The following is a 25,101-nucleotide window of genomic DNA, read 5'->3' as shown; positions in this document are numbered from 1 at the left end:
TTGGGCAGAAAGCAAGGCACTGTGGGCTCCTGTGTCATAGCAGGGGAATAAATTTGGGATCCTGTCATTATCCTTTGGATCAACGAGCAGGATCCATGCAGGATTACATCTATAGCCAACGATCTGGACTATCAGCTAGTGCATGAATAGCTCTGTGAGCCTCCAGCTTTGTCAGTAAGGCCAAATGAGTGAATGGGGTTTAGGGACAAAGGGTTTATGCATCCATGGCAAGCCCACAACTGAGGACACACTCAGTGCTAGTAATTGGGGAACTGGGCTGGCTTCTGTTCTGCCTCAGTCCTCACCATGCGCATAGCAGGTTCAGAGAGCAAAGAGGAGTTCAGCAGGCACCAGGAGTGCTGTCTGAGCACCTGAACTCATTTCTAATTTTCTTCTTTTAGACATTTAGCATGCTAAGGTCTTGCCCTTGATAAGGCTCTTATGTTCCGAGTTCAGTTCTGAAGTTCTGACTTTTTGGTATCCCAGCCCTAAAAGAAGGAACCGCGCCTGCTGGAAGCACAGCAGGGTGAGAGCAGGCTGCATTGCTGGGGATGCACAGATGGGGCAAAGTGGGGTTAGCCTAGAAGATGGGGAAACTTCCTCCTGCTTCTGTGGTACTGCTTTTTGGCTTTTTAAATTCAACTTCCAAGCTGCAACATGAGGGATACTGAAAATGTCAACACGTGTGACCCAGATCTCTTTGATGGTGAGCCCTGAAGTCCCCCCACATGGATGGGGAACAGAGCAAAGCAAGCATGGTGAGTGCTTCTGCACAATTTGGGGCGATCTTTTGGGCGGTGGGATGTAAGGCTGAAAGGAAGCATTGGGAAGATGGGGGTGAGTTTTAGTGTAAGAGCAAATGGGAAAAAGGAGGGGAAAGGCTACAAAGGGCGGCTGGGGAGAAGAGCGGGAGAAGAGGGAGGAAAGGAAAAAAGCGTTCGGAATCAAAAACCAAAAAGCGTTAGAGGGTGGGACCCAGAGGGACCCCGCCGCTCGGGGGGGCGGGCAGGGGGCGGTCCTTCCCCTCGCTTCCTCCCACCCTCCATCCCCGCCACCGCCCAGCTTGGCCTCAGATCGGTAGCTGCCGCCGTCGGAGCCGCCATGGGGGTAGAGGGCTGCACCAAGTGCATTAAATACCTCCTCTTCGTTTTCAACTTCATCTTCTGGGTGAGCCCCGGCGCGGTGGGGGCGGCTGGGCTGCGCGTCCTGCTGGAGCCGGGGTTTTTCCATTCCTCCCCCCCCACCAACCAGCCCCCATGTTGAGCTTTGCACCCCGCGATTAGGGTTTTGGTCGGCGGGGCGGAAAGAGCGTTTATCCTTTGCTGTTTTTTTTTTAATCCATGCGAACGCAGCTTTATTTATGTATTTATTCAAATGGCACGTTTATATATATTCACATAGACGGGTCTATTTTTGCCTATGTGAATCCTCGGCGGAAGGGTGGGGGTTCGGCTCGCTGTCCTCTTACCGCGCACTCTGTTGCCGTGCGGTTTTTCGGGTGCTGAGGGCTGGATGGGGTGAGCCCCCCCGTGCGGAGGGGATGCGTTAAGCAGGGGAGGTTGGGGCTGCTGCTGTCCCTCGCAGCCCTGGCACCGCCTGGAGCGGGTTGGGTTAGGGCTGGGCGCTGCCTCGGGGAACTTAGTGGAGCCGGCGGATATTCCCAGGGTGGCGAGGTTTGCTTTCCTGAGAAAGTTTCTCATGGAATAATTCATCTGCCTGGGCATGGTGGTGGCAGTGGGTCCTCCTGGAGGGGAGGAAGGTCGCCATTAGCGTGTTTTTCCCAATTCCGGGTCAGCAGCGGTTCTGCTGATGCGTCGGGGAGCAGTGGAGACGCTCCCCAACCCAGCCTGGTTTGAGACTGTGCTTTGCCTTTCTTCTCACATAGCAGTGACCGAGGAAAGCTGACAAACGGTGACGACAGCGGCATTAATTGATATCCGATGCTGTGCCAGCTGCAGGATGAGCTGGGACCGTCGTCCTCCCTCTCTGGGCAGCAGGATGGGGCTGTGCCTCCCTGGGCTGTTCCCCCATGAGCTTTAGTGCCTCTCCGGGGGCTTTGCTTCCCTCCTGCTCCTAGCTTCCTGCCATTCTTGTTGCAGAAGTGTGGATGCAGAGAGGAAGGGTCTCATGGGGACAGGAAGGATACAGGATGGCCGTGTGCTGCTGCTACTCCTGGGCAGGCTCCCCCACTCGTGCCATATACCTAACTCCTAGTAAACCATCCTTTTTCTTATGAGGGGAACGCCAGATCCGTTTTCCTTCCCTTTATGGCTTCTGGTGCCTTCTCCCCAAAGTGCTGCCAAGGGCTCGCCAGCCGGCAGCTGGTTCCCGGGGCAACTGTGTGGGTGTCCCAGCCCTTGGGAGGTGTGGGATGCGGGGCTTGGGGCGGTGTTGGTGCCAGCCACTTGGTATGCCGGGGCTGCGGGACTGCTCGGTTGCTTGTTGTGCGCTTGGCGCTGAGTAGAAAACAAGCGCGAGGCAGAACTGGGAGCTTGGCAGGCACCGGGGCTTGGCTGCATGCTGAAAGGCAGCTCGCTCCGGGGGAGGAAAGGAAGTAATTCTAAGCCTTAGCTGTGTTAACAAGTAAGAAAGAAGCTGATAACTTTTTGAAGTGGCCCTGTTGTCCTGCTGGGGTGTAAATAAACGGACACCCCCGAAGCAGCGCAGGGACATAACAAAGCCGCCGTGTTGGGAAGCAAAAGTAAAATGTTGCTTCAGCGCCAGTTGCCCTGGGCGCCTTGGCAGCCCTGTCTGCCTGAGATTTCTCTCTTTCTTGAGGCCTTCTTTCCCTTGTGCTTGTGCTTTAGGAAGAGCCAGGCTGTTCTGCTGGCTGGGGTGAGCGGTTGGGCCACAATGGCTGTCAGGGAGCATGCATAGGACTGCATGCACATCGCTGGTGTGTGCTGAAGGGTACTGGGAAGGAGAGTCCTGGGGCTGCCCAGAGCTTTCTGAAGCTCCACAAGATCTGTGGCACCTCCAGCAGGGTCGTGCTGGGCTGTAGCATGATGATAGTGGGCAGACATCACTGGGGTGGTGGAAGAGGACAAGGGCAGCTCTGGGAGAGCCTCAACCCACTGAGATAACACAGGGCTAATAAGGAAAAGCCTTTGTGTGCCACGAGCTTGGCCCGAAACCTTGGTAGAAATACTTGAACCCTGTTTCTGTTTTTTCTTGCGCGGCTGAATCAGGCAGTATACTTGTGATATTTGAGAGCCATGGAGAGCAGCGACTTTTGGGAGATGGCCAGCTGTCGGCGGAGGGCGCTGGGTTATTGGGTGGCTGCAGAGTGGGATGCCAAGCTCAGGCCCTGAGACGTCGCTGGTGGAAGGGCACATTGGGCTGGAGCCACTTTTATATACCCCAAGAGGCCAAAGGAGGCCCAATAGGTCTTTTAAAATGTGATTAAACATAACCAGAAAGGAATTGGCCTCCTCTTACCCAGCCCATCAGCCCAGCGCACTGCCACCTGCTCCAGTGAGGGGTCTAGTTCAAAGAGCTCGCTTCTGGTGTGATGGTGACAAGTTGGTGGTTGGACTAGATGATCTTAGTGGTCTTTTCCAACCTTAATGATTCTATGATTCAGTCCTCCTTTCCATGCAAGACTTAGCTATTTTCTCTGATGCATGCTGAGTTGTCTGTGGCACAGGTGGGGGTGTAAAGGAAGAGCACAGGAGGAACATGAAAGTGAAAGACTGCGCATTACAAGAACAGGTGAAGTTGCTGAGTATTCACTTATCAATTCTGAGAAATTCTGCTGGTCACCTGCCAGCCTGCAAGAGCACGTATGCGGACATTTGGTGATACTGAGGAGGGTGGCAAGCTTGCACTTCCCCAGCCCTCGGTGGTGGCCCCATGGGGACAGTTGTGCTCCAGGGCTCGTTCCCCAAATCACACCAACAGCAAGGCTTTAAATGAGATTTAAAATGGGATAAAACCCAGTCAGAGAGATGGAGGTTGGTGTGGTGCGCGGCTCAAAGGTTCTGCTCAGAAGCAGCTTGGCAGGTTCGCAGAAACAGTTTGAGTCCTGTTTGGGTTGCAGCCCCACACACATGCCTGGACTGGAAGCTGCTAAAATGGTGTTAGTCATAGTGTGTCACAGGCTTTTCCAGCGCAGTGGGGTTTATGTTTTGATCCTTGGTCTCCTTGGGAATCACAGTGTTGCAAACACTGAGGGCAGAACGCTTTGCCAGCATCTTGCTGTCGTGACTTGGGGCTTGGTGTAGTTGGGAATCCACAGTGCAGCGTACTTCCGCGTGCCTTGGCAGCATCTCACTGGGCTGTTTCTGGGTTCTCTGTCGTGTGAACACAACCCTACGTGTGAGCCCTTCGGTGTCTGCCTGCAGGAGCTCATGTAAGCAGCGCTCCATCCCGTGGCAGTACCTGCCTGAGCTGCCCAGGGAGGGAGCGTCGCTGCCGGCTGAGGGGCTGCTGTGTTCCTGTGGCTCATCTGTCAGACACCCTAACACTCACCTCCCGTGGTAGCGCGTACACGCCTTGGGAAGCACTTTGATGCTGTGATGGAAAGCTCTGCGTGAGTGTGTGTTATTAAAAAGGGAAAGCAGTTGCATTACTGGTGGAGTTAAACACTGATGTGTGTGGCCAAACCAATTCTAAAGATGTATCTGAAATTGTTTTCCTGTACCGCTGGAGTGTTTAACCCTTGCTGGTGGGTGCCAGTGCCTGAAGCTGTTCCCATATAGGGAGCATCCCACGGTGTGTCCCCCACCAGTGAGTGGGGACATGGGGCTCCCACTCTCCCCCCTCCTCCTCCTTGGGCTGTGTTTGGCACCCAGCCTACCACTGCTTTGGGAGTGTTCCTCCGGGTGTGTTTGGAAGGGCCTCACAGTGTTGTTGGGCTGGTAACTATAGGCACCAGTGGAGAACTTGGTCTTGCTCTGCTGCTCTATTAATAGCGGCTGCTGGAAAGTGGCCATGGCTGAGCTGCTCCAGGCAGAGCATGGACAAAATGCTGCCTTCCTCCCATGCATGAAGAAAATGGGCCTTTCTGCCTCATTTTTGCCCCAGTTTCTGAATAGACTTAGCCAGCAAATTTTTAGCCATGTGGCCTGACCATCGACAGCCATGGAAGATCGTGGTCTCAGGAGATGATGGAAAGGTCTCATCTCTACTTCCCCCCAAAAAAGAGTTGTGGCTTGCGAGTGCCTGTGTCAAGCTCACTAAAGATCTTTAAGTTCTGTGGCTTCCATCAGTTGAATTGCATCTACCCTGATCTAAGTTGCTTCCCCTGCTTAGGTTCAACCCTGATGTAGCGATTAATTCCTGGCTGCTTGTTAGGTGAACTGCTTCAGCCTTGGTGAGCTGCTTCTTCCTTCCATGCCCTCGCTCCCCATGCCCCAAACTGAGTGAGGAAGGTGGTGTCCCAGCAGAAGGGCCAGCCATGTCCGTGGGAAGATGCACTGCTAAAAATACAGCATTGTGAATTACCGGCACTGACATAACCTTTATTTTCCTTGGGGCCGGGCAGCAGGATGTCTGTTGCGCTTCGGTCAAGGCGCCCCATAGCTACGGCGGCTTCTTTCTCCTCCTCCTCCCTGCCAGGAAAGCTGTGGGGGAGAGGGATGGAGAAAGGCTGCAGGAGGAAGAAGGGTGGTAACAGCAGAAAAACTGAGAGTGATACGCATCCTGCTGTGCGTAAGCATCATCTCATATAGGGATTCCCCATGTTTACAGGGGGAGGAGGAATGTGCCTTACGATCCTGAAGCATGGGAGTTTGCTCCTTCATCGTGATGGAAGTGATGCCTCATCTCCTGAACTGCAAGTCTCGGGGCTGCCATCCCCCTGTGCCAGCTAGCAGCCTCGGACACGTCTTGGGCAGGCAGGATCCAGCTAGAAAAGCCTGGCTGTCTGAGGCAGAAGCAATAAATCTCAGGAAACTGGAAAGGAGCAGCAGAGAGGAAACAGCAGAGCTGCCGTAGCCAGCCCTTCTGTGCCCTTTGGGGTGTAAAGCCCGGGATCAGCTCCTTACACCTTTACAAAGGGGCAGGAGGGGTGTGGAAGAGGTGTTATTTGTCTTTGTGTTTTCTTTTGTTTTGAAGTTTTTCCTAATTTTTTTAAATATTATTATTTTTAAAATAAAGGCGGGCAAAAGTGCAAGCACAGGGAGGCATTAGGGGAACTGTTAGAGGGCTCATGTTGTGGAAACCACGTCCAAGAGGAAGGTAGCACGACCTTTGCTGAAATCAAAGCTTTTACTATTGCTCTCATTAGAGCAGTCCCCAAAAAATGCAAATCAGGGGCTGCGCTGGGCACTGGGTTTGCGTTTGCAATGAGTCTCAGAGACGTTAAGGGTCTAAACAGCGTGATAAAGAAAGAGGAATTCGATAGCCTGCATGAGGTGATGGATTCCTACAGGAAAAAAAGGGAGATCTAGGCAATGAGGCTATGCAACTTGGAAACCAGAAAGGTGCTCAGGGAAACTGGGGCTCTCTGGTGCCGCTGCAATGTAAATGCTGCACGCCCCAGCGGACACAGGGTTACTCCAATAGATCAGCAGGGTTTTCTCACTCATGTTTTCATTCCTTTGGAAAGATGCCGTCGTTGCATTCTGTGCTGCTCGGTGGTGGATGGATGTATGATTTTCATGGAAAAAGTTACTCAGCGTAGCCTAAATCCTGTTTTCATTAGCGAGTGAATGTCGTTTGCTCTTAAGAAACGCAGCTGCTGTTGGATTGAAACTTCCAGTTGAAGGTCCTTGGTGCTCTGTTTAAAAAATGCTTTTCTTTTTGGGTTGTTCTCTAATTAGAAAAAAAACACTTTATTCTGCTGGAACCGGAGTTTCTGTGGCAATCCAGTGCTTTGTTTCCCCTTCCTTGCTCTCCTTCCGCTCTTCTTGTTTCCTTCCCCACGGAATCCAAAGCGTGGCCGAGTTCCTCTCCGCATTCAGGAGGTGGGCTGTTTGTGGTGGCATCCACGAATCCAGGGACCACCCCCTCGTTCCCAGAGGATAAGTGGACACAGGCTTTGTTATGTTCTCAGACAATGAGCAAGCGATGCCGGGCTTGATCTGGGGGCATTCTGTGAAGCTGCTGGCTGCCTTATTTGGAGCCGAGCTGGGGCGCTGGCTGCCTATGTGGCACGTCCATTGCCAGGGCTGGGAGAGCGGAGGGAGCCTGAAAGGAGGGAGGTGGCATTGGTTGCTGGAGACAAGTGCTAAAGATGGTCACTGTTGGGAGCAAAGCCTTTCCTCCTTGCCCTCCTGAATTGCCTAGAAGGAGCGGGTGGGGATTTTGTGCCAGGAGGTGCGAGGTCAGCTCACCCATGGAGTTCTGCATGGGCTGTGTGCTCGCCTGAGCTGCAGGGGCACCCCAATGAAACAAAGTCTTGTTTGGGATTTGCAGGAGTCAGCAAGGAAGAAACTCACCCTCTGGCCTAAGAGGGAGCGAGACTGGGTGAATGCAGGGAGCCTTTTTTGGAAATCTCAGTCCACGTGCGTTCGATTAAGCACTGCTGCACTCGCACGGCTGAAGACTTTGCACTTTTCCTAAACAAAATCTCTATTTTCTGTTTTTTTTTTTTTGTTGTTGTTGTTTTTTTTAAATGCGACCTTCATTCTTGCACCTGACCCAGCTCAGACCCTTCTGGAAAAAATTGTGCATCCATTTCTGTAGTTTTCAGGAGTTATCTTCCCATGTTGTACATGGGCTCTTTTTTAAGATGAGTGGCTTCAGGGGTTTCAAACACTCAGATGGGCATTTAAGCAGAAGTTTGCAGCAACTGATCTGAAATTCCTCAGAATTTTTTTTTTTAATCACATTTTCATTTTTTTCCCCTCTCTCTGATGCTTTTAAATGAAAGAGAGCTGCCATGGGTAATGACTCCTGATGGAAGTCTGCTCTCCCAGGGCAAAATAACTGGACGTAACACAAAGATGGAGTTGGACTCGATGATCCTTATGGGGCCCTTCCAACATGGGATATTCTTTGATGCTCCCCAGGAGTGCAGTCACCTGCAGGAGCTGGGAGGTGTTTGTACATATTTGCAATGAAAGGTTTCCTCATAAAGCACTGCAGTCACAAGCTTTGAGGCTCAAAATGCTGCAGAGATGAGGCGAGGGGCATGTTTTTGTGGGCTGTTGTGGAAATCACAGCCCAGGTTGGAAGGACCTCAGAGATCATCTGGTCCAACCAGAATTTGCAGAAAGCTGCAAAGCTAGAAGCCACCCACAGGTCATCATCATGCTCCTGCCTGGGAGTTCAGGTCTGGCCATGGGTAACGTGTGGCTCTGCTCTCTCCACAGCTGGCCGGGGGCATCATCCTGGGAGTGGCCCTCTGGCTCCGCCATGACTCGCAGACCACCAACATCCTCTACCTGCAGCTGGGTGAAAAGCAAGCTCCCAACACCTTCTATGTCGGTGAGTAGTGCTGGGACGGGGGCAGAAGGGAGGGCTCGAGATAACTGCTGCCAAGCCAGTATTCTCTGTATTGCCCTGTTCTGTGGTGATTGTAGGTGGGGTGAGGTCCGGTCCCTCCAGAATTCCTCAGATCAGTGGCATGGAAAGTATGTGTCCGTATCTCAGGGGCAGGCAGAGATCTGAGTCTGTTCCTCTTTTCCTCTGTAGCTGAAAGTGTTTACATTCCATTTGCCCATCAAGCTGCGTATCATAGAATCACAGCATGGCTGCAGTTGTAAGGGACCTTAAAGTCCACCCAGTTCCAATCCCCTGCCTTGGGCAGGGCTGCCCCCCACCAGCTCAGGCTGGCCAGGGCCCCATCCAACCTGGCCTTGAGCCCCTCCAGGGATGGGGCATCCACAGCTTCTCTGGCAGCCTGTGCCAGTGCCTCACCACCCACCGAGAAAAGAATTTCTCCTCACCTAAATCTCCCCTCTTTTAGTTTAAAACCATGCCCAAGACCTTCTGCCCAGCTGTACGTGGCTGCCAGAGATGCTCCTGCTGTCAGCAGCAGTGGGTTTTGCCCCCCTCTGCCTCGTACCCAGAGCTGTATTTAAAGCATTTCCCCTTTGTATGGTTTACATTTAAAAAAAAAAAAAAAAGTTAAACACGTTCCTTTCCAGGAACTGGTCCAAACACCTCCTTCCTTCAGAGGCCAAATGGATTTGTCCCAAAAGACACTTCTCCAAAACCTAGGAGCATCCTTTGCTCTCCGACTTGTTTTCATTTGCTTTCTGTCCATGCCCTTTGCTGTTTGGGTGCGGGTGGGGAGCACGCAGCAGCAGCAAGCCAAGCCCCTCAGCCCCACTGGCTCCCAGTGCTGCAAGCAGCCCGGCCACACGGCTCCTGCTCTGTTTAAAGTTATAGTCAGCAACACTCTGCCTGGATTCCTTCTAGTGGCTGTAATTTCCATGCAGTAATAATAGCAAAGCGTTTCTTTCAGCTGCTGCCTCTCTTAGCCAGCCCTCTTCAGCCCGAAGTCTGGGATTCTGTTTTTCTCCTTTTTACTCCTTTTTCCCCCAACAACTGGCATGCCCTCCTCTTTCTCCCGGCCATCCAACAACCACACAGTGTTCCCGCCTCAGAGGCCTCTCCCTGGTGCCCAGGACTGGCCTCTGGAGATATATAGATATATGGGTTTTTTTTTTTTTCCCCTTTCAAGCTGCTTTTTGGTGGCTTTCAGGGCCTGTAGGGAGGCTGTAATGCTGGGCAGGCCTTGCTGCGGGATGGGCAATGCAATGGATTGGGCAGCAGGGGCAAATGTGCACAGTGGGGTTTGTATCTGGGGGAGGGAGTGGTGCTTTGTTGCCTCCTGGTTTTTCCTCTGTGTCCTTCCTCCTCCTCTGACAAAAAGAGTGAGAGCTATTTGGTAAAGGTTATAGCCACATGAGTGTTGTGAGAGGAAAAACTGTGCTGCACGTGGGGTTGGGCAGCAGTGGAGAAGTGAGAGGAGGAGGATGTGGGGAGCAAGGCACAATGCTTATCTGCCTTCTGCCTGCGGCAGGGCTTTGTGTCTCCCCAGAAATTAGGCAGAAGCAAAGCAGCTTGCCACCACAGCCCTCTCCTCCTGCAGGTCTTGTCCTGGAGAGCTCACACTGCAACAAGGGGCACAGCAGCTGCTTTGGGGCTTGCAAGAGCCAGCGAGACTGGGGATGGGGATCCCTAGAGTGCCACAGCTTTATGCTTTTGAGACTGTTGAGGGAAGTGCTTGCTCTCCTTCCAAGCTTATGGTTTTACAGCGTGCGGTTTCCGAGGTGATTTGACTTGCTAGGGGGTTCTGCTGGCATTGGTGAGTTATTTTGCCTAGCAGAGGGAGCCTGGGCGTGCTTCTACACGCACACCAGTTGGACGCCCTCAAGTGTAAGTCACCCTACAGAGAGGCAGCATGAGCCAGCGGTGGGAGCTGGGTGCCTCACAGCCATCCCTGCTGGCAGCTGTTCTGAGAGAGCAACTGGGTTTCCTCCTGCTCTTCCTCCCTCTCCCCTTTGGTTGTGGATTTCAATCAAAAACCCGTCCTGAAATATGCTGTTAGCCGGTCAGCAACCAGCCTTCACAATAGCTCGCAGCACTGACAAACTGAATGCTAACAACTAGTTAACCATTTCCTAGATATCTAGTGACCCCATGCATAAAGAACCATTTTTTTTTTTTTTTTTCAAAAGAGCAGTGCTGTGAGAGCCTCGCCGCCGGCTGCTCTCAGCGTTCCAAAGTGGGCAATGTGCACCCAGCTGTTCCCAACCGGGTAGGAGCAGCACGACCCATTGCTTTCATTGTCTTATCCCTGGGCCTCTGGCCAAGCACAAAGCCGTCCAGATTTGGGGGTGGTTTTCCATGTGGCGTTGGGTATAGGAAGAGGGCTGGGTTTGCCGCTGTTTAGTTTTCCCCCCGACTTTTCACTTTTTGTCAGTGGTTCCTCTGCTGTCTCCTTCCTGGAACAGCAGCACCGGTGCTCCTTGGCAGGGTGTAGGGTTTCGGGCAGGCACGCAGTAACAACTTAAATTTGGACTCGGAGGCTGTCGCTGCCACTCCCTTTTTTCCCCTTCTCTGCTGTCCTGCAGCATATTGCTGCCCAAATAAAAAATATGTCATCGCTTTTCTATGTTTGGGCTTTTTCCCCTAGCAACAAGGCTGATAAAGGCAGCCGTTCTGGCTCTGGCTCCCCAGCATCCACATGTGATCATGATGCGATACCCATCGCTGGTGTCCTCACTGCAGCCTGGGCTTTGCACAGCACCTTCAGGAGTCTTTGCTGGCCTCAGGGGCTCTGGTGCTCACATTAAAGCATATTTAGCAGCCGTGCAGGAGGGGTCAGGACATCTGAGCTTCCCTGGGTTTACCTGCTGGCCTTCCAGCATGCAGGGGTGAGTGTGGCCATGGGCTCCAGTTGTGGACAACCCATTATGTCACAGGGCTAGGCCCAGCAGCATGTCTTGGGTGGAAGCTCTCATGGAAAGACCCAGGGTGCCCCAGAGTCCCAGTTTCTGGGTCTTTGTGCTCTTCTCCTTCAGGGCCTGGGTGTGCTGGAGGCTGGCAGGCAAAGGTGTGAGCGGTGGCTGGGCTCACACAGCCAGCAGTGGACACCAGGGCTTGCATTTGGCATTGAAGCACAGTGAGCAGAATGGTTGCTTGCGAAATTAACGTGTACGTGGTTTGTTGTTTGTTTTTTTGTTCTCAATTGGAAGTACATGTATTTTTCTCTATTGGAAGTAAGCCTATTTATAGTTAAGGACAATTTAATTATCTTGCCCCTTAAAAGAAAAAAAGGCTGTGGTTTGCTGGTCCTGGAGTTTCCGCTAATCGCTGACAGATCAACACCTTCAATAGCGGTGGAATTCTTCTTAAAATAATAGATGTAGTGCACAACACTTTGTCAGTAGTTCCCTCTAAGTGTTTGGCTTATACCGTTTCTCTAACAATGAAAATAATCTTCTTTCCGTATTTTTAGCACAGAATTCAGTTTCTATTAAAGAAGCAACTTGCACTTAATTGTAACCCAGCATACCTTCGTAGTGACCAGCTCCTGAGGATCATTTACTCTGCAAGCTAAAATTGGTTCTGACTTAAGGCCACTTCCCTGCTGGCTTTGTAAATCTTGACTTAAAGTCGGCGACAGCGAGTTATTTTGGGTTCAGATCTACCCAACTGCAAAACAACTTGTGTCATCGTGTATTTGGCTTAGGCTCAGAAGGCAGCCTCGTTGCCTCTAACATGCAGCCTGCTCATGCTCCCTGGTTGTGCACCAAGGGCAGGGGAAGCTCCAAAACTCTCTGGGCTTTGTGGATGCTGGAGACATGCAGCAGACCTCCTCCAGGCTGCGTGCTGACTTTTGAGACCTAAGGTCTCTGTCATATGATTCTATGACCCAACATTTCCCAGACAGGCAGAACAGAAGAAATCTGGTTGTGTCATCTCTTCCTGTGGGGTCAGTTTGGGTATGGGTGTGTACACATGTGGATGTTGGTTGGGTTTCTCCACGCATTCCCTTTGTTTTCGCAAAGGAAGGTGAACCCTTTTCCTCTTCCTCATGTTCTCCCACACAAAGGCAGTGTCTCCATGTGCATGCCGCTTGGCCCCAGAGGGCTTTCCATGCTATACAACAGGGTTACTCCATCTGGAAGGCATTAGCAGCCATGGAGCAGCAGAATTTCTCTTAGGAAAAGGGATGGAGGGAAAGGAAGGGGCTTTCCAATTGTCATCTTCCAGCACGCCCTCTCTGCTTTTTGCCTCTCTCACACCATTTCCAGGAAAGCACTGTTGGTCCTGTTTGCACCGTGAGATAAGACTGAGCCTCCGGGGGCTGGGCAGACCTGCTGGGCTGATTGCATGAGTAATTAGATAAAAATACCGCAGCACGGCCTCCCCTTATCCAACCCTACTTGAAGGGACTTCCCAAACCCTGCCTCTGTCTCACTCTCAAGCTGAAAGGAAATAGACCCAGGTCAGGACTTGTTGGCTATGGAGACAGGGTTCTCCAGGACTCATCCTCCCCACCTCCGAGCAATGGTGCCAGCCTTCCCTGTTTGGCGGCCGCAGCCCTGCCAATCTCACTGGTGGCTTGCACAGGCATTGCATTTTCCTCCCTGGGAGCCTCTCTGGCGGGAGGATGAGAACAAAAATCTCTTTTTCCCTCCCCACAAAGGCTCTGCAAGCCCTGGCCTGGCAGCCTGGGGCAGGAGCAGCGCATCGTGAGGGGGGCAAGGCTTGGAGAGCCGCCCAGCTTTCCTGGGAAGAATGGTGTGATGCTGGGGAGATTTCTTTTTGCCTTTTTTTTTTTCCTTTTCTTTTCTTTTGGAAACATTGCCATGGTGACCTGAGGGAGAGAGACTGGCTTCCATTAGCTTAATGAGTTAAAGCTGCTGAGAGAGAAGGGAGAGAAGGGGGGGAGGTAGGTGGGAGCTGCTTGGGAATGCCCCTGCCTGGAGCCTTGCACAAGGGGAGGGCTGCCTTGTCCTCCTCCTCTTCATTTCATAAGGACTCTGCTGGGCTCGTTCTTCCTTTTATTTTTTTTTAATTATTATTTCTTCTCTACTTTTTCTATTGTTTTTTTTTTTTTCCTTCCCAGCAGAGACAGGGCATGGGTTTTACAGCACTGCGGGTACCAGCAGTGTGACCACAGTGCTGGAGCAAGCAATGACATTTAGTGCTGCCTTTTCCTCTCCCACCTCTGCTCCCAGCACTGAGCATCCTGGATCCTACCTGCAGTGCAAAGCATTTCCCATCCAGGATGGACTCACAGGCGTTAATCCCCTCTCCGAAGCTGGAATTAGGAAGAGACTTGGGCAGGGGAAGCCCGGCCAGGTGCTCAGAGGAACAGTGTGTCATTCAGAGTGGGATGACAGGTGCCTTGCTCACTGACACCAAGCCCACGCTGGCTGTCATCGCTGCAGGCTGCCAGGAATGAGGGCTAAGACGTGTCAGGCTGCTTTCTGGGAAATGGGCTGGGTCGTTCCAGATCAGCAATGAGCAGTGCTCCCGCTGCCTGGCACCCAGGCAGACACCGGGCACTGGCCCTTTCCCTCAGGGGGAGGGGTGGGTGTGGGGAAAACGTATTCCAGAGCATGCAGCTGGGTGTCTTGGTTGGCTTTTTTTTTTTTTCTTTTGCAACCTTCAATGTGGCATTTCCAAGGAAATTTTTATTGTACAAAACCACATCACTGCGTTACATATTTTGTGCTTGTTTTTGAATAGGCCCTAGTGTCCCACCATAGGCTGCAGTGCTCTAAGGGGATACTGTAAGGGCCACTTGTTTGTGCCCCACACTGCAACTGGCTTTTATCCCCCGAACTGTAGAGGGTTTTTGATCTTTCTGTGCTCAGGCCCATCTCCCTGTCTTGGTTGCCTGGACCCAGCCTGGGATGTGGGGATAGTGATGAGGTAGTTGTCCTTCATGACCCTTAAGAGAAGCACTGGAAGGGGCTGTTGTCCCTTCTGTTCTCCTGATGATGTTCTGGCAATGCTTTCTCAGCCTGGAAGTTGCCTTTAGTGTTCATTTTGAGGGATTTAAGAATGCAGCCTTCTATAGCCCTGAGGGTGAGCTGCCTGTCAACTACCCGCAGCATCGTGCTCTCCAGAAGTGCTGCATCTGCTTTGTTTCCACCTGCTGGGGCGGGGGGGGTTGGTGGGAACGATGGTTTTTCTCCCATGGTAATGACTTGCCCCCTTGCCTCCAGTGGAAGGAGCAGCCAGTGGGTCGCGGTGAGGATGTCTGTGTCACCATGACAGGGCCATCCTGCTGGGTCAGTCTGCCATTGTGCTGCTCTTCCCTTGCGCCTGGCTTCCTCCCTCCTGCTGCCTCTAAATATAGCAAGGGAGAGACGTGGGGTCCCGGCAGCGGGGCCATCCTGAGGACACTTCCCTGCCCAGGTGGGCTGTGGTGTTTGAGTGGCAGTGGCTTTTGTTTTCAAAGGGAAGGTTCAGGAGCTGAAGTTGACCCTTTCCGGTGTTTAACACATCCATACTGAGGTTTTAAACACATCAAGGTTGTTGTTGTTGTCTATGTGCTTTTTGGAAGGTTTACCTTGGCTTAACTCCACTTGCAGTGAGGTCAGTAAGAGCACTCATGTCATGCGTGCCTGTTACAAATGGCTTTGGAATGGGAAGTAGAACCTGATGACAAAATGGTAGACCCACAATGCTTGAAAATATCAGTTAATTAAAATATACCAAACCTATGGGCTACATGAGGAGAAAGCAGTGCTTCTAGAGCAGGATCCAGGTGAGGTGTAACTGAGCTGGCAGCACTTGGCCATTGAGTGGCCCAGCTTTGGGTTCCTGCGTTCTGGGGAGCTTTGGTTTCCCAGCACCCCGTGCCTGGTGTCCCAGCCTTGCAGCAGTCAGGGAGCAAGTTTGCTGTGTGAGTTTAGTAAGCTGAACTAAACAAAAATTCTCTGTGGAAGAGGCTCTAACAATCAAAAACTGCTTAAGCAGTGCTTTTCCCTTAGTTTTGTGGTGGGATAAATATTTGCCTGATGTATAATATAAACAGACCGTACGCCTTATTGTTTGTTTAAAAAGATATGCTAACTCATCGTTTTTGTTTCCTCTGCTTAAGTATTTAAAATATGGTGCCATGGGAACTCCTGTACCACAGCTTTCAGGACACTGTAGTGCCTTTGTCTTCCCTGCTATGCCCTCTTTCTATCAATGATCAAGCTCTGGGCATTTCCTGCAATTTTGGGGGTGGCTGCTTTTACAAGGTTCAATGTTAGCCACTCGGTGCACGCTGAAGTCTGACTCTCCCGTGTGCTGTGTAGTTTGCCTGAGCATGAGCATCCCACTGGGGGATGAGCCATCCCAGTGGGGGTTGGCTCAGGCTGAGGGAACGTCTGTGGACAAAGTCACCCCAAAGATGCTTGCTGACAGTGATAACTTTTATTTTAATGGAAGGAACAATAGGGTGGTGTCAAACTGTCTGAAGAGTGGATCGCTTCCTCCAGCCCATGGAGGTTTGCACCTGAGGATGTTGGCGGAGCAGGAAGCAGTGTGAGATGCAGTGGCTTTGCTGCTGCTACATCCACCGCCGCCTCTGCTCCTCTGTCTCCCAGTATTTAATTATGCACACCTGTAATTAGCAGTGATGGGCAGCCAGCGTGCCTGGCCACAGTGGGATGCTCCCACAGATCATCCCATGTTAACACCCTTGCCTCTCGCTCTGTCTTGCAGGAATCTACATCCTGATTGCAGTTGGTGCTGTCATGATGTTCGTAGGCTTCCTGGGATGCTACGGCGCGATCCAGGAGTCACAGTGCCTTCTGGGGACGGTAAGGCTCGGCGCTTCGGCTGCTGCCCGGCAATGTGGCATCAAGTGGTCCCTGTGCCATCTCTTCCCTACCCTGCATCCCCTGCCGTTTCCCATTTCAATCTTGGTTTTGGGGCTGCTGTGGAGATTCCAGCTCTTGCATGGAGTCGTGATGTTTTTGCCTGTTAGGACTAGGAAACAGCAAAGGTTTCCCACAGTATCTCAGTGAGATTGTCAAGGTAAATCCTGGGAAACCCAGTGCTGCAGAGCTACAGGTGTCCTTGATGTCAGGCAGCAGCCTGGATTCCTGGCGCGGGGTGAGCTCATTTGCACAAAGTGCAGCCACACCAAAAGCTTGTGCCTCAGGAGAGGGACATGCAGATACTTGCAGGAAATTCTCACATGCAGCTTGGCTTCAGACCAGGTGCCAGGCTTCGTAACATTGCCAGGCAGGGACTGCCAGCCTCAGGGAGTTCCTGGCTGCAAGATGCCACCAGTGTGGAAGATTGTGACCTGTGGGTGCAGACCCTGATGCAACAGAGGGAATGAAAGCTTTCTTCCTCTTGCTCCGCAGATCGCTTCCCCCCCAGGTTGCTTCTGTATCCACACTGGCACTAAGAAGGGGCTTTTATAAAGCACTTCTGTAAATTGGTGGATGAGAGCAGGGTTTTGCTGCAGGCTTTATTGGTGCTACCAGGAATAGGAGGAGCCCCTGCACAAATCTGACAGCCATGGTTGAGCAAGATCTGACAGCAATGAGTTGGTTTTTTTTTTTTTAGTGTGAGCGATTACAGAACCTGAATTACCCCTCACACCCTCTTGAAGTTGGAAAGAGGATTAGGAGGGCAGATGGTACGACGTACCTGCAGCCCAATGGGGAAGCCGGCTGCTTTGGCTGAAATTAGCAGCTCGAGCTGCTGGGTGCTGCTTGCCTGTGCTTGTACTGTGGCCTGCCAGGAGAAGGCTGGAGGTGCTTCCTGATAGCCCTTCCTGCTGGCCAGGGCTCCCACCAGGCTCCAAGGACGTTTAGGGCAGCATACTTGGAGTGCTCTGCAGGAATGACACAGAGACCTCCATCACTTGGCTGGGAGCACCTCCATGTGCCGTGGTATATTGCTGCACCCTGATCTGGGCTGAACAAGCCATCGTTCCTCAGAGGGTACCCACCATGAGAGTGAGCCCTCCCACCGAGCTGTGTGTGAGCTCTGCAGCACCCCGCTTCCAGTCTGACAGATTGACCACCACGGTGTGTTCCTGGGATACAAACAAGGAGAGGGAAGAAGGCTTGGGGTGGTGGCAGGGAGGAGTGTGGGAGCTGCACCAACAGGGCGAGGCTGTGGGAAAACATCACTTTTTGTATTTATTCAAAAAACTGCAGTAGCTTTGCAGGGCTGAGAATGCCGGGAGAGCTGGCTGTAAATCATCCCCTGACACCCTGCAGCTCCTCAGCAGCCAAAATGTGCTTTTAACCCTGCGCTGGCAGCTCCCATCCTGGGGCAGAGTAGAAGAACTGGCTGGGTGTTCCTGCAGCAGTGAGTCTGGTGGTGCACGGGGCATCCTTGAGCCTGCAGTCTCTGGCAGGGAGGGAGGCTGTGGTTAGCACTCCTCAGCTGTGCCAGTAGGGAGCTTGGGAATGGGGTGGCATCTGATGGCTTGTAGGATGATGCGCTTGGGATAAGTGTGTGAGAGACCTTGCTCGGGTCTCCTCCATCAGAAGTGCTGCCACGCACCCCTCCCACCTTACTGCTTCTTCTGCCTGTACAGCTGTGCTTAAGCATCCCTCTCCCACTTTGTTTCTGCAGTTCTTCACTTGCCTGGTGATCCTGTTTGCCTGTGAAGTTGCAGCTGGAATCTGGGGATTTGTCAACAAAGACCAGGTAAGGCAGCTCCACGTCCTGTGACTGTGGGATGGGGAAGCTGTGCAAGTACAACGGCTGGGTTAGAAACAGCTCCTGGCTGCCAGCTGTGGGGAGCATATTTGTGCACGAGGCCTCTAGGAGTGTGTTTGCAAGAAATGCATGCCGTGGCAGAAGGTGGGGCCTGCTCAGCTCCCACGTAGCTCAGGGCTGTGGATGGAAACACCCTTGCACCGAGAGCATGACTTCACCAGAATAAACTCCATGGCTAAACGTAATGCTGTGCAGACAGCGTGCTGTTCCCAAGCAAATTCACCTTTGCAGATGTTGGTTTGTGAATCCCTAGCAGACCAAGATGTGTGACTGAAGTGGCGTGGCAAGATGGAGGCGGGGTGAGGAGGGCTGTGGCTGCTGCTCTGCATGCAGGTGGAAAGCTCCAGGATATGGGAGAAACTTAGGATTTGCCCACATGAAAGCAATGACTGCAGCCGCTCACAATGAATTTTGCTGTTTGAAATGGGTGGGGCAGCATCGTGTTGGCCTTTTTCAGCCACGATAAGCAAGCTGCTTGGAAGCCTCCAACAGCTGGCTACTCTCCAGTATTGTGTGAGTGTGTCTTGTGGGCTGGGAGGGAAAAGATGAGTGCACCAAGGGGACGCTCAGGTGGACAAGGCAGAAAAGTCTGCCTGGGCCAGCACCCTGGAGGACAGGCATCTCCGAGTGGAGCAGGCATGAGATGCTGTTCTGTGGAACCACAGGCAGTCTGTCCCTGGCCCTGTCATGTCAGTGCTGCTTTAGCTACAGGATCGGGAAGTGATTATTTGTTTTGTTTTGTTTTTTCCATACCGTTCCATACCATACCATTCCGTACCATAATAGGGGAGTACTGCCCTCCAAAGCCAACTTTTTGAGTAATTATGGAGAAATGCTGGGATAACTGATTGAAATTGTGCTCCTTTTTGCTGCAGTCTCCTTTGTGTGCTAATCCAGCACATGCTGCAAAAACAGGTGTTCTGGAAAGCGCTTTCCCTTTCCTACTTGCCTGTGTTTTTTAATTTAGCCTTTCTTCCTTTCATTGCCCTCCCAAATTACTGGGAGGTGTTGGAGGAGAAGCCATGAAGTCAACTTCCCTGAAAATGAATGGGGCTTTTTTCTTGGTTTTTTTTTTTTTTTTTTCCTTCTTTGCAGAGCAGATGCTGGTGGGTGTGTGCAGTCCACCAGGCCAGCTGACAGAGCTGGGGCATGGCTGTTAATTCTCGAGCAGCCTTTACAGGATGGGGGCATCCTGCCCCATGACAGACAAGGCTTTCTCCATAATAAAAAAAGGGGTGCAAACCTATTAAAACAGCATGTCTGCCTGTGAGTGCCGTCTGGGGGAACCTGCCGGATGGGTTTCCTTGTTCTCTTCAGGCTGAAAGGAAGTTTTTCTGGTCTTTCCTAGATAGCCAAAGACGTGAAGCAGTTCTACGACCAAGCGTTCCAACAGGCAGTCATGGGGGATTTGGACTCGAACAACGCGAAGGCTGTGGTGAGGACTTTCCATGAAACGGTGAGGCGCTGAGCTCTGCTCCAGTTCTGCACAGTTGGCCAAGGCAACCGCTGGGGAATGGGGTCCATTGCACCACACTGTACTTAAACTGCTCCCCACAGAGAAAGAGAAATTAAATTCACCTGCAGGGCAGGGAGTGAGGACAACACTGTATTATTAGTGCTTAGGAGTGAGGTGAAGCAAGTCTGTTCTTGCTGGGCTTTTGCTGCCTGCTTTCCAAGCTCTACGTAAAAAAAAAAAGAATAAATAAAATCTCCTCTGCATAGGAATTTCCTAGCAGCCGGAGGAAATGAGAATGTGGGAGGTAGAAGAAGAAACTGTGGTCAGGAAAATGGATAGGAAAAGCAAGGTCCAAAGCAGATGATGCTTCATTCAGGCCCTAGCCTGTAACACTACCTCTTCTTAGATGCCGAGTAACAGAGCTTCTTCTGTCCTTCACACTGTGCGAGGAAGTGTGGCCTGAGCTTTAACAAAACTTTTTAATTTACCTCAGCACACTCAATCAAGTAAAACTCAGTGGAAGACAAATGTTGCTTTTAAGGGCTAATTTCAAGACTTCCTCTGCTCAGCAGGAAGCAAATCTCTGGAGAGAGCTGTGTTCATTTTCCTCCAGGATATGAGGCCAGACATGTCTGGGATCACTGTAGGAAGCAGCTGCCCTGCATGTGAAGAAAAAAGTTGAATTTGGAGAGTTGTTTCTTCCTCTTGCTTCTCCCTCTCCTCTCCCCCCACATTCAAGGTGCCTCCAAAGTCCTGGGTGGCTTCTGGAGATGTTTAGTAGTGAGGAGAGCATTGCGGGAGAGGGTTTGCTGTCTTCTAACCTGTATTTTCTTCTCTTTGCAGTTGGACTGTTGTGGTCCTGATACTGTGATCGGAACACTCGCTCCTCTGTGGAGAGAGGACCTGTGCTCGAAGGACTTCCTGAAAAGCTTCCTGCAGGTAAGCCTGGCTGCTCTGCCCTCAGCACTGCCAGGGAAAGCTGGGGGTTTATTTGGGATTTGGATACAGGGTAGAGCTGTTGTTTAGTTGGAGATTGTGTCGAGAGACATCAGAGGTTCCTGCTGATGCTCCCTGTGCTGTTCCTGCTGGAGGGGTTTGCAGAGCGGTGACTTCCAACGGGGATTCCTAGAGCCAGGACCCATAAACACGAGTGGGACTTGGGGGGAAAGCAGGGACCTTGGAGCTGCCCTTTTGGATGCCTGGACAGGGTGGAAGGACAGCAGGTGCTGACTGTGGTGCTTCTCTGCTTCAGGCTGATGCAAGCTGCCACAAAAAGATTGATGAGCTCTTCTCTGGGAAGCTGTACCTGATCGGTATTGCTGCCATCGTGGTTGCCGTGATCATGGTAAGCATCACCATGGTGGGGACGGGAAGTGGGAAGCTGGACTCCAACCCTGCAGACCCAGTGCAGTACAAGCCGCTCTGAAACATGGCAGGACTACAGGCTTCATGCCCCCGATACCATGCTGGGGTGGGTGCCCAGCCAGTGGGATGGAGCAGGACCGCACACAGGCCCTTCCAGAAGGGTAGGGTGCTGCAACTCATCCATCCTCACTGCCTCCAATCCCACCCCTTCCTCCTGCTGTGGTGCCTGGCCTCTGGGGTCCTGCAGCAGGAAGGAATTTGCTCCCTGGTGCTCGGTGGCACTGGGGATCTCATCTCAAATTGGCCAGATCCCTGAAGAAACAGCAGCAAAGACATCTCTGCTTTATCTCTGGCATGAGAGTGTTTACTTGGAGGGCGTGGGACATGAGAATGTCTTAATCCCTAGATCCAAAAGAGGGGGAGCTTCCCTGTCTTAGGGATCAGCACCTCACCGGTGGCTTTGTGTCTCCTGGCAGATCTTCGAAATGATCCTGAGCATGGTGCTGTGCTGCGGCATAAGGAACAGCTCCGTCTACTGAGGCGTGAGAGCGGGGAGGGGAAGGGGGATGCAGGGCAGACGGCGCTGGAGGGGACCCCAAGTGCCACCAAGTGACCGGGAGACATTTCAACAAAAGACAAAGAAAACAATGTATATAAATACTTCCAATATTACCATACAGTACTTATCATTTTTATTTTGAAGTACTTTTTTTTTTTTTTAATAAATAAAACTTTCCCATATCCTTGTGGCTCAGTTAGTTACACATCAGTTTTGTGTGATAGGGAAAGCTGCTGTCGCAGGAGATGTACTCCTTCCTCCCCCTTCCCCAGCCCCAAAATTCAGAAATAATGGTGGTGGAGGATGTACAGAGGAGAAGGCTGCAGCCTGTTATCAGAAATCTTTGCCTTGCTTTTTAGTCTTTCAACACAGACTGTTTTTTTTTTTTAATTTTATTTTTTTTTTTTATATATGCATAGTTTGATGCTGAAGCAGGATTTAGCTTTTTTGGTCATTTGTTTTCTTTTCCTACCATCGTCCTAACTCCCAGTGTTTCTACGCTGTTGTCTGGGAAGTCTGGGAGAGAGGAAGGGGAGCAGCCCAGGTTGGCTGGGTGCGATGTGTCCCCGGGGGGATGGACGTGAACGCTCCTATCAGATCTGTTTGCATTGCTAGGTAAACTCTTAGCACAAGTCACGCTGACATTTTTTTACTCTCTGTAAGTGGAAGATCTTTTTGGCTTTTTTTTTTTGCTTTTTTTTTTTTTTTTCTGTGAGCTCTGACTTCATAAATTGGCTCATTTCCAGCGATCTGTCACGTTAAAGGGTCATTGGCTGGGGGTGAATTGAGTCCCGGTTCTTCTAATAGAACAACCCGAAAACTAAGTTGTTTTATTATTATTTTTTTAAACCTCATTGAATGTTTATAGACATAAATTTCTGGGGAGAATCTAGTGTTGTACAGACCTTTCCAACCGATGCTTAGATACAAATGATATTGGAAAAAAAAAAAAGCAAGATTTTTTTAAAAAAGAAGAAAAAAAAAGTCCTTAACCTTAAAAATCCTATATTTACACACTGTAGGGTGACTTTTAGGGGTTCCCAGCCGTATACGTATATGCTTTAAAATTTCATCTTTGCATCACTCTTTTGCTCCGTGAAATTTTCCCTGCTTATAGCATGTTGTCGCATTCTGTAGCACTGCTGGGAAAATTTCATAGCCTGTTTTTGCAAAAAAAAAAAAAAAAAAAAAAAAAAGATATCTCTCTTAAGACCTTTCATTTCCAGTTACAGTACCTAGAGATCAGCTTACCAAAACATGGGAATTCAGGATTGCACCAGTCAAACGCTTTCCTGTGCTCTGGTAAGCATTGGTTGCCAATTAGATGTATGTGGCTTCTGTTGTATGCCACTCTTACCGTGTACATAGAGGGGAAGAGTGACCCAGGATCTATGTAATAAAATCAGAGTGTCTCTAAAAAGATGATCTATGTGTATAGTTCTATAGATATATATTTTTAAGCAAAGCCTTTTCCTAAGCCCTGGTGGGCATCTGAGCTGGAAATCTTAGCACCTCTCAGCTCTTTGCCACATCAAAGCAGGGAAGGGGAAGATATAAAACTTGCAGTCACCTTCCTCACTTCAGAAATATTTCTGTTTCTTTGAGGATTTCGATCTCCACTTACCTTCACGTTGCAGGGAGGAGCTCCAAATCAGATGAGGAGAGAGAGCCGTGGTCAGTATGAGCACCTTGTCCATGGCATGTGGGTGCCACGGCCTTTGCCAAAATGGAATAGGAAATTCCTGCAGTGGGGCAAGCTAATCCCTGCAGAGGCTTTTTTCCCCTTCCACTCACCCCTTTCCCATCCCTGCCTTTTAGTATGTAGGGCCTTTAAGAATTATATAGAGGGAGAAAATATATAAAATTGTGCTAGGTAAGAGAAAGAAGTACTTCAACAGACCTTTGGTTTGAGGGGTTGGAGGAGAAAAGATTCAGCCTTAGAAACAGCCTTAAAGCAACACTGCCCTGAATGTCTGCTTTGTGCACGTGGAGAATGAGGCTCGGGTTTGCAGTAGGTAACCCCTTCCAGGCTCCCCAGCATAGCTCCTTCAGGTCATCTACTCTGTGGCTATAGGTGTATGCATCAGCCAAGCATGTGTGTTTACATCTATGTGCATCAGGATTGTCAGCATACAGAATGGATGTGTAACTCGCTGCCTTTTTCGTTGACTGTTGAAAAATGTGTATAAATATGCCATTAAGCATTTCAATTCTGTTTTCTTTCCTTGTACCGTGTTTTTGATATTGCTCAGTATTCAGTTGACGCTGTGTAAGTAGCTGCAGCTCTGTTTGAAGATGGACTGGGTCTCCCTGCAGAGAACTCGATGCAGGTCAGGCACGTCCTTGGATGGTATAGCTTCAGGGATCCGGGCTGTCCCGTGCTGGAGCAACTAGGAGAAAAGCAGTGCTGGGAGAGCGAGTCGAGGCTATGGGAGCAGGGAGAGCAGCAGGGTGTCTGCTCGGACCATGTGCTGCCTCCTGTCCCTGTGGGTGCTGTTGGGGATGTCACGGGAGGGGCTGAAGGAGTTCTGCGGGGAGAGGGGTGCGCTTTCTTTGGAGTTCAGCTGAGCGTCCCCATGTTCAATTGTATGGTCTGATCCAGAGGGGCTGCAGATGAAATTGTGGGTGGTGCATACAAACCCTCCCTCTCCAAGGAAGCATCTTCCTGGAGCAAATGGCAGCGAGCTGCAAGCAGAGCAAGGGGAGGAGGGAAGCTGTGGGGAGGAGGAGAGTGAACTGTCCAGGTCTGAGTTCAAAGACCACATGGAAAGGTCAAACAGAGCTGCTGACAGCTCAACTGAATGCTTGGGATTTTTTCATACTGTGGAGCATGCCACAAAGCAGTGTGTTTAACAACTTCTTTTTGCCTTTTTTTTTTTTTTTTAAGAAACAAAACAAAAATCGATTTAATAAACATTTCTCATAGTGTGCATAGTGTGATGGACCGCTGCAATTTTACAACCAGTTAACCTTAACACCAGGATGCTTTGTGAACCAGGCTTCGGCAGTGTGGCCTTTAGCAGCCTCGGGGAGGGGGTGGCAGGCTGGGGATGGGGCTGGAGTGGTGCTCAGGGGTGAAGGGGGACACTGCTCTGGGGGAACTGATGTGTACTGCAGAATGCATGACTGCTGAAATCCAGGGTTGGGGTTGTGGCAGTGGTATGCACGCCTAAGGGGCTTCTAAAATGACCCAAAATAGGGAAATAGCTGCAAAAGCTCTCTGCTGCCTTCTGGCCTGGGGCTGTTTGTACGGATGGTCTGGTAGGGCCCCCGCAGCTGCCACCACCTGCTGCTCTGCACCATCAGGGGAGAGCCCTGCTGAGAGCGAGGGAGCAGGCCGAGCGCTGTGATCCAGCAATCGCCTTTCTGTCTTGTCCTGGCTTGGACTCCTCGCTGCGTTTGAAGCACGGCTGTCCTGCGGCCATCGCCTGTGTCGGTGCAGAGAGAGACAGAGAGCCCTGCTCCCTGCTCGCGGCGGCTGCGCCTGTGCTACAAGATCGTGCCCATCTGTTGTTCTTTCACCTGTTTATCTGAATGTTAATGGAGTCAGGCATAATGACTTCTGGAAAGAAAGAAAAAAAAAAGTGATATTTAAAAACAATAAAAAAAGAAACAAAGCAAA

At 51.0% G+C, this 25,101-nt stretch overlaps 1 protein-coding gene across 1 annotated transcript; it reads left to right on the top strand.

Moving 5' to 3' along the window:
- CD81 (CD81 molecule) lies at positions 1,016-25,101 on the top strand. The gene is made up of 8 exons (XM_021402227.1): positions 1,016-1,167; positions 8,259-8,373; positions 16,075-16,172; positions 17,953-18,027; positions 19,448-19,555; positions 20,399-20,494; positions 20,808-20,900; positions 21,397-25,101. The coding sequence occupies exons 1-8, from the start codon at positions 1,102-1,104 to the stop codon at positions 21,457-21,459; spliced, it is 714 nt and encodes a 237-aa protein (XP_021257902.1). The 5' UTR covers positions 1,016-1,101; the 3' UTR covers positions 21,460-25,101.

The sequence above is a fragment of the Numida meleagris genome, chromosome 6 (assembly GCF_002078875.1).
Source record: "Numida meleagris isolate 19003 breed g44 Domestic line chromosome 6, NumMel1.0, whole genome shotgun sequence".
NCBI classification, from domain to species: Eukaryota; Metazoa; Chordata; class Aves; order Galliformes; family Numididae; genus Numida; species Numida meleagris.
This window is presented reverse-complemented; position numbering and strand designations above follow the sequence as displayed.

Coding starts and splice junctions, on each gene's coding strand:
- CD81 (XM_021402227.1), top strand. CDS start 1,102: ATGGGGGTAGAGGGCTGCACCAAGTGCATTAAATACCTCCTCTTCGTT. Junction 8,374..16,074: donor TCCCAACACCTTCTATGTCG/GTGAGTAGTGCT, acceptor TCTGTCTTGCAG/GAATCTACATCCTGATTGCA. Junction 19,556..20,398: donor TGAGGACTTTCCATGAAACG/GTGAGGCGCTGA, acceptor TTCTCTTTGCAG/TTGGACTGTTGTGGTCCTGA.